General features: G+C 33.5%; 1 protein-coding gene and 1 long non-coding RNA gene across 5 annotated transcripts in view; one reads left to right on the top strand and one right to left on the bottom strand.

The window, feature by feature from the left end:
• Positions 1 to 6,289, top strand: part of LOC146998493 (uncharacterized) — an 82,046-nt gene extending 75,757 nt beyond the window's left edge. Inside the window, exon 2 of the long non-coding RNA XR_015039464.1 lies at positions 4,205 to 6,289. This is a non-coding gene — a long non-coding RNA (uncharacterized LOC146998493). The remainder of the gene's footprint in view (positions 1 to 4,204) is intronic.
• Positions 1 to 13,521, bottom strand: part of LOC118205274 (kinesin-like protein KIF19) — a 194,914-nt gene that overhangs the window by 115,706 nt on the left and 65,687 nt on the right. For all 4 annotated transcript variants that reach the window (XM_085810805.1, XM_085810807.1, XM_085810806.1 and 1 more), the window contains exon 3: positions 10,041 to 10,154. In XM_085810805.1, the coding sequence (XP_085666931.1) occupies positions 10,041 to 10,154 (114 nt within the window). The remainder of the gene's footprint in view (positions 1 to 10,040; positions 10,155 to 13,521) is intronic.

Raw genomic sequence — 13,521 nt, 5'->3', positions numbered from 1 at the left:
ATGTTATGACTATAATTCTTGATGAAATTTACTTGAAAACTTACTTGATATTCTTGAAACATATGGTAAGTTTTACATGTTCTTGATATTTATGTGACATTTCTTTATTACAAAAACTTGAATTTGTATTGAAATGCATAATGATTCTTGAAAATAATTCTTGAAAATGTTCATCTAACACTGATAATCTTGATTATTCTGAACTACTGTTCAGCCGGGCCCAGTTTGTAAGAAATTGTACGTGGAAATATATTTTATCGCCAAAGAGGGCGTAAATCTTTCACGATGTACATATACTTATTGTTCTTGGATCTGGCACCGCCAGTTGAATGTGCGTTAGACATGAATAAACTTGGCAGTTTTAGAAATCTTATTCGTAGTGTTCATTTACCTTGATGTTATGTGTGATTTGAATTAGTGTTTTTTGAACCAGGATATCTTGAAATTCTTGACAGTTAATACATGCTGCATCATGCTGCATTTTATACATGCTGCATCAGGTACCAAAGTACAGATGACAAAGCGTGTCCAAATTAGAGTCTTTTTTTTTAAGCTCTACCATTTAAAAAGAAGGAGAAATCAAAAGTAATCAAGAGATTTTTTTCAGCATTATATCAACATCATGACTGACATTCCCGTGTAAAAGAAACAATGTGTTTCTTCTAACGTGACTGACGTTACAAATGTATAGAAGTAAAAAGAGTTATAAAAATGTAAGTAATATTTCTATTTAAATAACATGCATCCTAATAACTTTTAAAGCATAAGAAAACGTTAACGTTTCAGAAAATATTTCTTTGAATTCTTGAAACATTGTTCAAAAAAATTTTGGAAAATGAAACTCTTTTCCCTGAAAACGTGCGAATTAAGCATTTCAATCAAAGTACAGATAGAGAAAATAAATTTCTAAATATCAATCTACCTTTCCAAAGCTTTTATTGCCAAAAATACTCCATTAATATACTATTTTAAAAATATTTTTTAAATACAAGACAGGAAGAATCCACTACTTCAAAAATTAATTTTCCTCCTCATTCTTAAGTTTTAATAAAAATTATGATATGCCAGGATTTCAGTCAACAACAGATGGTTCCTCTCATTTCAAGGTAATAAGTTACTTACATTTTAATGTTTTGTGCAACAGTAGTTCTGGGAATATTTGTTTAGAAAAGTGGTACAACTTCGTTGTATACACCCAGCTTACTTTTGGAAAAATGAATTAATATATGCATGTGTACAAAATAGGCGAAAATAAATTATTTATAAGACAACCTATTTTGAATCTTAATAATATTATTGAATGACGATATAAGGTACGTTCTCTCTCCTTTCGGCATGCCATCGTGTTGTAACGGTAGCACAGTCGACGCGTATTCGAGAGGTCCAGGTTAGAGTCCCGGCGAGGGCATTGCTCATTTTTTGCGATACCTACTTCAAAAATCCTAATGACTCTACAGTGGCGTCTCAAGTAAAAAGTGGTGATGATGCTTTTTCACTACCAGAATTTGGCGATTGGAACCACTAATCCCCAATCGCCCTTTAAAAGGCATTTTCTCCTTCCTTTCGGCATGCCTTCGTGGTGTGACGGTAGTACACTCGGCGCGTATTCGAGAGCTCCAGGTCCGAGCTCCAACGAAGGCATTGCTCATTTTTCACGTCTCCTGCTTCAAAAGAACCTAATGACTTGACAATGAATATAATCAAATAATATCATATTGTTCAAATATTTAATGCTATTTAATTGTAAATATGATTAAATATTTTCTGCATAAATCTATTTTATGACATTAGTGATATATTTTGTTTAACCTTCCATTTTAACTTAATTTCTTATAAATGTGTTTTCAGGTAAATCCTTACGTGTTTTCTGTGATTAAATGAAACGCTGAAAATTTTGTTTTTTGCATTATATTCTTTCACGTTATTTTAATTTCATTCGCTTTCAGTTTTTATTAGATGACAACGCATTGTCTTTTTCTGATTTAGATTCCTTTCTAGTAAATGAATGAATATATTTCTTTGCAAGTCGTCATTTTAACACTACTATACTAGGTTGATATTTAAAATGAAAAGCTCATTTTATGAGGAATACAATTAATGAATGAAATTAATTTTGCCTTTTACTTCACTTAACAAAGATAGTTATGACTTTAGCAAAAATAAATAATAGTTAATTATAACAACTGTTTCATTAGGTTGTAGGGTTTATATTTATTTTAACTAACATTTATTTTAAGCTATCTTTCCTGTCAAGCCTTTACTTTCCCCTAAAATTGCCAATGCTATAGTATGTAAATTGTAGTAGAGCGCGCAGTATATTCAAATTTAGCAGAAGTAAGTTGAGTTTAAATAGAAGGAAAACGAGATTGGGTGTGTGCTTCTTGAATCGCGAACGTGAAGGTTGCTAGGTAGAAAATTAAGAACCGCGCGTTTCGGCCTGTGTGCCTATCTCGGCAGTTTTTGCTGAATCCTCCAACTGCTTAATTAGTAAGCTCGCTGAATCTCAGCTGTATTTTAGAACGCGGTTAGGTTAGTTAAGATCTCAGAGCCTCGTAGGTAGTGATCTAGCTATTTATTCCTCCAGTCATTATTTTTTAGTTTTACATTTCTGTTTCTGTTAAACCGCCGAGTCGGCGTAGTTTGTGAGCGTCAAGTGGACGCAGCTGTTACTTTTAAAGTGGAATAAGAGGGCTTTAAACTTCTTCTTCTGTTTGTGTAAATTTACATTTCGTAGCAGTCACTACCACAGTTGCTGACAAGTTGGGGCCACACGTTACTACAAGGTTTAACTGAAACTTTAAAGTTAGATTAAGAAGCAGTGTTACATTGCCGTGAATTTTGAAAATAGTTCTATCGATTTAGAGGACAATCTGATATCTGGCTGAAGATTAGGATAGAAGTTCCTAATCTTCAGCTAGATACTTTTGGTTAAACTTTTAAGCTCCTGAAGAAGAGAGACCTGTGTCAAATCGCTCTCGATATTGATAGAGTTTTTGCTCAGAATTTACCCCAGTTTCAGGTTGCGTTTTGTTTACTTAAAATATTACACAGGAGTGTTTCTTCCAATTAAAGCAGCGGAAATCTCGTGTTTAGCTGATAATTTAATGCAAACCGTTTGTTATGAAAATTTTCTTAAACGCCTAAAATAAAATTCTTAAGTAATTTTTCATTTTCTTTTTATTTTATCTCATGAAATTATTTGCATCATTTCACTCGTTACAAGGTAAAAATCAAAAACAATAAATTCTATACTTCTTTCATTTATTTTCACCAAATAAGACAATAAAATAATCCAGCTACATTCAATCGGCCTTTATACTCAATTTATAATTAAGTAAATTTTTCGGCACCTTTTATTTACTATTATTCTGCAATACACATCGAAGCAAATAACTCCCCTAAGTTTCTTCTGTTGATATAATGGGCAATAAAACATACAACCAAAATGAAATATGCAAAACGAAATAAAATTAGTTAACTGGGACGACGGCAACCTAACCTCGAAAGTGAAATTTATAGAAGGTCACTTTCAGGGACTACGTCCTACCGAAGCACGCAATTTCTGCCGTCACGGCAGATTACTAAATGAGCCATAATCTATGTCAGTTTTCTGGAAAGCTGTCTCCGAATTCGTCATTTAGAACAACGCGTAAGTATCTTGTCATACATAACTGCACAGAATGATGATGCTTATTTTAAAACACTATTTCCTTATAAAAAAATAAAAGTATTCTAAATTTTAAGGATTTTGTAGAGAAGTCTACTTTTCGTACATTTAAAAATATTAACAACAAAACCGTGATTAGGAAATTCTGAGACTTAAGTGCATAACACGAATCTCAGAATTTCGCATTTTATCAGTTTTACGTTAATGTTCAAATTATGTTTTAATTTTCAATCCTTATCGAATTTCTTATTGAGAAGCTTGAAATATGAGAATTATCATAACATTCGTAATGCAAAAATGCGTACCACAAATAGCAGACCCTTACAGCTATATTTTATGGCTTCCTATAAACCATATAAAATTTTGCATTCAAATTACATTATTCTGTTTTACATCATGCATTCTGATAACTTAGATAATATTTAATCAATTCTATCAATATCAAAGAAATTAAATAACGAATAGTCTGCTTGTATGTATGTGTAGGGTGTTCGGGATAAATTTGACATATTTATAATTGATTATATTTTTCCGTAGGTTGGAGGTATTGACACACACTAATCGTCATTTAAAAGTTTGGACCCTTCTTCATTCATATACAAGATGTCAGAAAGGACGGATGACTGGAACATACCTGAATCATGGAAGAGAATAACTTGCATCATGATGATTCGTGCCGGCCATCAAAATAAGGATATTATGACTGCTGCCCAATGCTTCCTTAACACAGTAAAAACAATCAGACATGAACTAGAGACTTGCAATGGTGACTACGAGGATGTAGCAAGAAGAAAGATCCCTAGCAGACGATCTGATTGCGTCTGTACAGCAGAATTCCTCGCAAATCTGCAGGAACAGGTGAAGAACCCTAGCATTGGAATTCGGGCTTTATCACTTGAAATGAATATTGCAGCCTCTACTATGAAGCTTGCACTCAATGAAGACCTTCGATACTACTCATACAAGCGGATTTTCTTTTTCCTTACGAAATTGTCAAATTTATCCCGAACACCCTGTATGTTCCACGCACTAGGATAAAATGACGATACCTAGAGCCACCAAATTTTGATAAACCTAGTTCACAACTTGAACATGTGCATATGGAAGTCTGAATTTTGAATTTGTTTTATTATTTTTTTCATATTTTGTAAACCTTTAGTGAATTTTTTATTAACACACTCAACGATTTGAAAACGAGCAGTGGAAACTCTAGTCTAAATGCAATATTTTTATCTCCTGCACAAGAAACTGTTGCCATTTTAAAAAATGTAAGATAGTTATCTTTCAGTTTCTCGGCTCTATAAAAACAATGAGTTACCTTGGAAGAAAATAAAATACTTTTACTTTTCACGCGCCAGCATGTAAAGCCTAAGATACTTTAAAATTTAATCCAAAAGTTTACTGAGTAATAAACTAAGTTATTTAAAATCAACAAACACAGTTCTTAAGAATATTTGTTTCTATTTTTAATATGACTGATTTTAAAAAACATGTATTAAAATCACGAGATGTCTAATTAGAAATATTCAATATCTTTATGAAATAACATTATTTGAACTCATCAAACTCGTTACATACTTTTCTTCTTTGTGATAATTATTTTAGACGACTCGCAACGCGAGCGGCTAGTTTAAGAAATAATATAGCGAATATGAAACTATATAGGTCATCCGGTATTGAATTTTATATGTCGTAAGTGCAAAGAACGTGATACTAAATTAATGAAGGAATAGAAATTAATAATAAAAACGCAAAATACTTTTTTGTTAATCCAAAAACTTAAATTGAACTCTGTTATGCTTAACTGAAAAAAGTCTGAAAAAAAAATAGAAACTTGTATGCCAAAACTTAGCACTGCATCAGGAATTTAAATATATGTTGCTATGCAGCATCTAAACATTTTTCGAATTTGTTGTTGAACTGTATGTTACGTAAGTGCCAAGAAAATGGTGCTTAATAATAAAGCACAAAAGAAAATGTTTAACAGAAAAGAGTGCAACAGCAGTTTGGTAGACTGCGAGCTCACGAAAGTGGGAAAAACTTTAACAAACCCTTTTGGCGGCCATTAAAATCTGAAACTTTTCAGATTTTTTTCCCTGACCAACTCCAAAATGATTTACTATGCTAGAAGGCTAATCAAATACTACGGGTCAGCGCATATATCTGATTAATCATGTGTAAATTTCTGTTTTCCTAAAGCTTTATGTTTTTTAAAATAGATGAGACACAGTTTCCAACCTTTTAGGATTGAGTTTCCAGTACTGTATTACAGGCAATAAACGATTAAAGTTTTATATCTGCTTTTCAGGAAATTATAGGGAGACTATTCTCATCTCATCAAATATTTACAATAAATTTTATTAAACATGTTTTCTTTTCTTTTACCTTCATAATGCTTCAGTTATCTCGTTAAAAGACTTACAAAATGTTGAGTTGTTGATGTAGTCTGCTAAACCTTGACGAAATTATGCATATTAATTATGTTTCAACTTGCATTTAATTAAATAAAAAATCATTAATTTTATATTTGTAACTTTTGCTTTACTAATATGAAAAATAATTGAAAATTTGCCAGAAATCTAGTTTTTTGGTTTTTATTTTATAAGTTTGGAATGCAATTGAAAATATAATTTCATTGGTTCAATACTGAAACTTATTTACTGTACTTGAATATAGCCTCGGTTTTGTACTCTCGGTTTAAATATTCTCGAATCGAAAAAGGCAAAATATAAATAAGGTTGTAGCCTTGCATGATACATAAGTAGACTGAAGCACTGTAGCCTTGTAAAATATTTTATTCAAACAATTCTAATAATTGGCTTACAGTTTTCCTTAAAATGCACAGAAACTAGAACTCAAAGCTTCATAAATGAAAGAACTGTATAATTTTGACAATATAATAATATAATTTAATATAATTTTGACAAAATCTGAAGGTGCTGTTTGAAGATTTCAAGTCTAATAAATTTAAATAAATTATTAAAGCGGTATTCCACGGTAAATGAGTTTCAACAAGATTATAATTACTCTTGTCTTTTGATCGTACTTTTTCCACAGCTAAAACGGCTTTAAAAGAGTTAATAGCTCTCCATTTTCCCTCGTGAATATTGCATTCAATGCTTCCGTGACTTACCCAACTCCACCCAACTTTAAAGAAGTCAGGGACAATGCCATTGGTCGACGACCTGCTGCTTATAGCCTTGTCCCGCCCAAGTTTTCGAGAAAATGATTCCACGAGTGTGACGACGAACCTTGGATAAAATAGAAAATGCAATGTCTTTGTGTACCTTAACATTAAGAATGTTTTTATTAAGTTTTCGGTGAATAAGGAGCAGAACACTAACCTAAATTCTTACAGAATTTCTTCGGACGCTAACAGGTCATTGATTTTTGGAGGAATTTGCTAGATACGAAAACAGAGGAAAAATATATTCTCGAACGTCAAGAAAAGGGTATCGGAGACCTCTAGCGAATTCAGTCTCGCTTACAGTTTTTCGTGCTGTATTTCTCTCACTATTATTCAACGACTGAAAACGTATACTTTTGTTCGAAATGGAGTTATATTCAATTGTTAAAGGAATGGAACATCTTGATATCGATAAATAAATAGCACATGGATTAAAATCTCTTTAATAGAACGTTATACAGAGAGTTTTTCACACTTATTCGAATGATCTAAATGCAGCAAAAGAGTTAATTATAATACCATATTGTTTTTAATGCGCCATTTGGTATTCTTATTAGGTATTTCTCCAGCCTTCGTAGTGTAGTGGTCTGCACGCTGGACGCGTATTCCAGAGCTCCGTGGTTCGATTCCCGGTGAAGGCGTCGCTCATTTTTCATCACTCCTAATTTAAAAAAATACCTAATGTCTCTACATTGGAGACCGAACTAACAGGGTGGTGGATGATTATTCTCCACACTCAGGATTTGGAGATTGTGTCCCCTAAAAACCCAGTCGCCCTCTAAAAGAGGGAGTATATAAGGTATTTCTCTCGCCTTCTTAGCATGCCTTCGTAGTGCAGTGTTCTGCACGCTGGACGCTGGCGAGGGCGCTGTTCATTTTTATCCCTCCTACTTTAAAAAAATAACTAATGTCTCTACAGCCTTAGTTACCATTCTGTTCTTCACGACAAAAAAGCACTTGTTAATTCTTACCATATAAACCTTTATTCACTTCTCTTGCGCTACTTTCCCTAATCTGACAAATATCAGGCTTACATATAGAAAATGTCATTTTTAACAGTTCAAAAGCATAATATTCCATCGGCGCTTCAACAAGACATTTCCTCAGTTATTTGAAAAACAAATGTAACTTTATGCCAGTCTATAAAAACTGACATGTGACACATGCTTTAATCTTAATGGAATTCAATTTCTTTTCCACTTGCGTGGCTAAAGAAATGGGATGTGTTGTGATAAAAAATTTTTTAAACAATAATTAGAGAATATTTTTATATTTTTCAATTCAGCTTAGTTTTACTAGTTTTTCATTGGAACTCTAATTAAACTAGGTATAATCTTAACTTTCTACTTCAACTTGCGTTAGACTCTTTAAGCTAAATTTTCAAGCTAAATTGACCCCTTTTTATTACAATCATTCAAATAAAGCTATATCACAAGACAATTTTCTGTTGTACTCTGAGCAACATCCTTTAGCGATGACTGAAAATTACAAATATTTATTCCCCCTGATACCTAATCCACAAGTTTCCAGCCGAGTATTTCCATTCCTTTTTTAGGAAATGAAACTTTCAAGTAAATTTGTTCATTTAGAAGATTTTGGAGACATTATCGGGGATAAAATGGAACGCAGGCGCACAGTGGGAAAAGCATTTATAGAGTTTATATGAATTCCATTTTCGTATAATTTTGATCTATACTATCATTTCTCTTTTTCCTTAGATCTCATCAGGATACTAATGAGTTACGATTATATATGGTGGAATTCTGTAAAGTTTTGAGATGTACAGCTTAGCTTTTGGCAGCGCTGCTTGCAAGTTCTACCTTTCTCTTGCCAGTTTCATAAATTTAAAATAACGAACCTTATTTAATAGCATATATTATAGCCAAAACATAACTCGAGATATTATCATTATTATTAAGGTTTTCCTTTAAAGAAACATTTTGTAATTCAGACTTACTGCTTCTGAGCTTTAAGATCACTTAACATTGGTAGTTAGACTCTGCTTCAGTTTCCGGCAACTAGCTGCATGGTAGTTTTCGTGGTTTTGTTTTCATGTGTAATGAGAATACAAGCCAACTTTCCCCTTTAGCGCTTTCTCATAATCCAAATAACCTCGGAAGCTTCTGATTTGTGTGTCCAATAGGAGTACCAAAACACTTCTGTTACTGAAGTTAATGCTTTTAACTCGAGATTTAGTGCGGAAATTTGTAGCATGATGTAAATATATAGAATAATAGAATTTGCCGCTTGTGAATTTTTATAGTGGAACTATGTGTATACTCTCTTTTGCAGTTTCTGTTTTATTGCATCACTCCTATAAGTATTTCAGTTCACAACAACGCTTATTAAGCAAAACTTTGTTTAGACTTTTTATTAGATAAACCAAACTATTCTTCTCTTTGCGTGTTTCAGATTATATTTATACTTAGTACTAAGAAGTATCGCGATGCTTTTAAATACAAACTTATTACGTCAGTTTATCACAACTATTCTGAATCTTTAGTAACTGTCACAGCTATTTTCTCTCAGACAAGAAAGTTATGAAATTTAAAGGCACGCGACATAGTAGTTTAAATTTAAGAGTTTAACTGCAAGCTATTGGAACGTTGGCCACACTGCCGCTGTGTCGCTGAACACACTGCCGCTGTGTCGCTGCTTTTCTGCCATTAATTGAAGGCTTAGCGTATACGACTTTTTTTACAGTAAGCGATTTAATATTTTAACTATCACGTAAACCAACCAGATGTTTAGCCTTGACTAGAACTTTTATCTGTAAATTGTGAAATCGTAATTACAAGGCAAGTAACCTCATATTATAGTGCATTTAAAACGACAAGTTGTCATTTTAATCTGTAGTCTAATTTTTAAATGTAAACCATCAATAAATCTTTATAAAATTTTATTTGGAATTTAATTTGATCTGTATTTTGCATTGGCAGTTAAGTCATCTTTAAGAGCGATACTTCACAAGAGAGTTGCAACATCAAGAAAAGGCAAAATTTAAGATAGCAATTACAAGAGCATTTATAAAAAAAGGATAAACTAGTTTTAGAAAGCAGTATAAATCTAAGTGCTGCCTTTTAAAACTGGAATAAACTCTTAAATTAGCCTTATAATTTGCAAATTTTAGAATCTGAAAAATTATCATTTTCTTAAAATCAGTCAAAATTGTGTTCGTTGTCTCACCTGAGATGAATCTTCATCAAACGCCCAGTCAAATACATATTTTCTATCGTGGGCTCTTTTGGCACGAAGTACATCCACAGGATCCCCAGCTGTTGGATCTAGTAGTAACACCATCTGAAATCGATAGAAGTGTGTCAATTTACATACAAGTACGGACTGATTTATATATAAATAACTGAAACGAAACGCTTTCTCAAAATACACTGACGGAAAAAAAATCCGAACATCAAGAAGGAGTTGTGCTAGATAAGCGAAATTTGATAGGCGTACTTATACATCTGAAAAATGACATCTATTCTAATTTCGCGCTAGGCGTGTAAGCGTGGTTCTAGTATCGCCACTACGTACATGCATAAGAGGTTTCTTTTAAATATGCCCTGTAAAGTTCGTGAGCGTTATTTTTTTTTTGTTTTGTTTGTTTTTTAAAATTTAAAGGAATGAGTTGATGTTAGTCAAGAATGGCTTTAAGGAGTCAAAGGAGCTATTATCAACAGCTCAATGATTTTGAATGAGGTCGTGTAATAGGGCTACGAGAAGTTGGATTTTCCTTCCGTGGTATTGCAGAAAGACTTAGCAAGAATGTATCCATTGTGTATGCTTGTTGGCAGACGTAAGGAAAGGTACTGGTTCGAACAGACTGGGTTCCGGCCGATGGCGTGGAACTACTGAGAGGGAAAATCGCCGTGTTCGGCGTATGGCTGTGGCCCATCGTACTGCGTCTGCACCAGAAATTCGAGCTGCAGTTGGCACCACAGTGACACGACGATCTGTTACAACAGCTAGACGCCTTGTAGCATGCATTTCATTGACTACAAATCATTACTGTTCCAAGCTAGAGTCCACTAAAGGACTTACTGGAGATGTATTGTGTTTTCTGATGAAAACTGGTTCTGCCTTAGTGCTAGTGCTGGTTGTGTGTTGGGTTGGTCACAAGGAGGCCAGGTAAGCGTCTGCAACCAATCTGTCTGCGGCCTAAACACACTGGACCTACACGTGGAATTATGGTCTGGGGCTCAATTTCGTGTGACAGAAGGAGCACTCTCATAGTTATACCGCGCATCCTGACTGCAAATTTGTACGTCAGTCTGATAATTGAACCTAACAACATTCAACGGAGTATTTTCCAACAGGATAATGCTCGCTCTCATACCGCTGTTGTAACCTAACATGCTCTACAGAGTGTCGACAAGTTGCCTTAGCCTGTAGGTCACCTGATCTCTTCAATCGACCACATATGGAACATCATTCGACGAAAACTTCAACGTCATCCACAAGCAGCATTAACCGTCTCTCTATTGATCGACCAAATGCAATAGGCATGGAATTCCATCCCACAAACGGAACTCGGCACCTGTACGCATTCAGAATTTTTGCTGTAACACCTGTTATAATGTACCAGCATTCCACATTTGTAATGGCTCTTCTCGCGCTTGCGTTAATCTGCGATCTTAAAATAATAATTTAAATATTTTGTAGAGATTACTTTATGTTTTTAACAGTTATGTTAAGTTTATTCTCGTTTCCCATTTATTATTCCCTAGCAGAACGAAGTTTTAGTATGGTTTTTATGAAATTATTTAAGGAAAGTTGAACTTACTTCAAGAGAAAATGCGTAGGAGTCCTTAATAGCGCGTGTTTGCTTTCTGGCTACTTCGTTCTTAAATCTGCTACGTTCGGCAGTATTGTACGTGTTGGTTGATGTTGGACGGCTAGGTTAAATTAAGGGCCAACTACGTTAGGTGTTTGTGTCTAGCTTCGACTACATCTATGTAGTTTAGCATTATATTAGTTTCTTATTTTCTTATCCTGATTTAAAAGACAGAGTGTAGGCTTTCTTGTAAGCCCGAGAAGGGGCCATCTTTTATTATTTCTTTGAGTGAACGAAAGGGTATTTTAACCCTTCCCGAGATTTTGTCGTAAATACTTGAACTCAGCGATAATTCGCTTAGTTCACTAGGTTCCTCGGCATGTTAACATAGACAAAGTATTCAGGAACATTACAATGCTATCTAAACAAATGTATTTGCCAAACTTTCATTACGCTACATTAATATTTTTTGTGTAGGGAATTTGTTTCCGTCAGTGTACATCAGCTTCACACTTCATAATTTATAAAGTAGTGTACAGATGTTTTTCTTATTCAGACTAATTTAAGGAGAAGACACCAAATGTGGATATAAACTTCTACTCCTTTTCTTTTTCACCTAAAAAGAGTTTAATTTTTCACAGATAACACAGGAACAGGAAGCTTTATGTAATGTTTTGCGCGATGGTCTGTTTTTGGTTTTAGAAGACAGTTCTCAAAATTATTATAATTTTTAAGACTACATACATATTCATCATTTATTGGCTTCAGAACAAATCACATAGGGTTTATAGATGTTATTAAAGTAACAAAGATAATTTTTACACTTGTGTATTTAATACTTATCTAAATGGCTTAGAAATCGAAACAGAAAACTTCTGGGATGTAGAAAGATTAATCGAATAAAACTGTCACGGAAACGTGTTGATAACTAACTATAAAAGTTTGCTTGTTAGGTGTTAAGACCAGTCTGCAGTTGCGTATATTTATCATATACATAAATGTTGGTGAATTCCACTTTCTCTGGCCGGTGATGAGGCGGTCTTTAAGCCAAAGGCAAGCAGATCTCTCAAAAGCAGAGTGTAAACCTAGCAGTTTTAGCAGGATTCCATTATCCGTCATTGCCCGTTTGGCGTCATTGCTATGTCTGTGTCAATTATACTGTATTTTGAAGCAAAACATTATATATAAGGAGAAAGGTTGGTAATGAATCAAAGTTATCGACATTTCTTACATCCTTTACAGCATCAGAAATCTATGTTCTTTGCCTCAATAAATTTTAATTTTAAATGTAATACCACAACGTAATGTATGAAAATACATATCAATACCATACTATACAGTGGTAATGTGTGGAAATACATACCACAACGCCAATATCTGAAAATTGTAAAGTATACGTATTGTAGTTACAATGGCTATCTATGGTTTATGCTTAGCATAATGTGTATTTGTACTATGTTAAGTAAAGTTACTGTATTCTCATGTTCAGTTACCTTAAATGAATAGTTTCAAAGTAACACATGCCTTATCAAAGACTAATAAGAATAGAATCACAAATCATAAAATCATAGGAATTAGATTTATGATTCTACATCAGAACCATATATCCTAGGTGATATAGGACCAAAAAACAACAAATTATTTCTCTGCACAGAAAAGTTCACAAAACTCCCGATTCTGCTTCCTTTTTAGTAATTAAGTATTAGCTAACAATCTGAATCATACATGTTCAATTCTAATTTGCTTTATGTTATAAAATATTCCTAGAATTGATTAGAACAGTGGTTCTCAAACAAGAGGGCATTAACCTCTGGAGGCGAGAATTTCCTAGTTTCAGGGGCGGGGGAAGCGGTCAGCCTTTAATTTAGCTGTTAAATATTTGGTTTAGTTTTT

Source organism: Stegodyphus dumicola, chromosome 2 (assembly GCF_044657685.1).
Source record: "Stegodyphus dumicola isolate Sdum_Otavi_A_Nest chromosome 2, ASM4465768v1".
Taxonomy (NCBI): domain Eukaryota; kingdom Metazoa; phylum Arthropoda; class Arachnida; order Araneae; family Eresidae; genus Stegodyphus; species Stegodyphus dumicola.
This window is presented reverse-complemented; position numbering and strand designations above follow the sequence as displayed.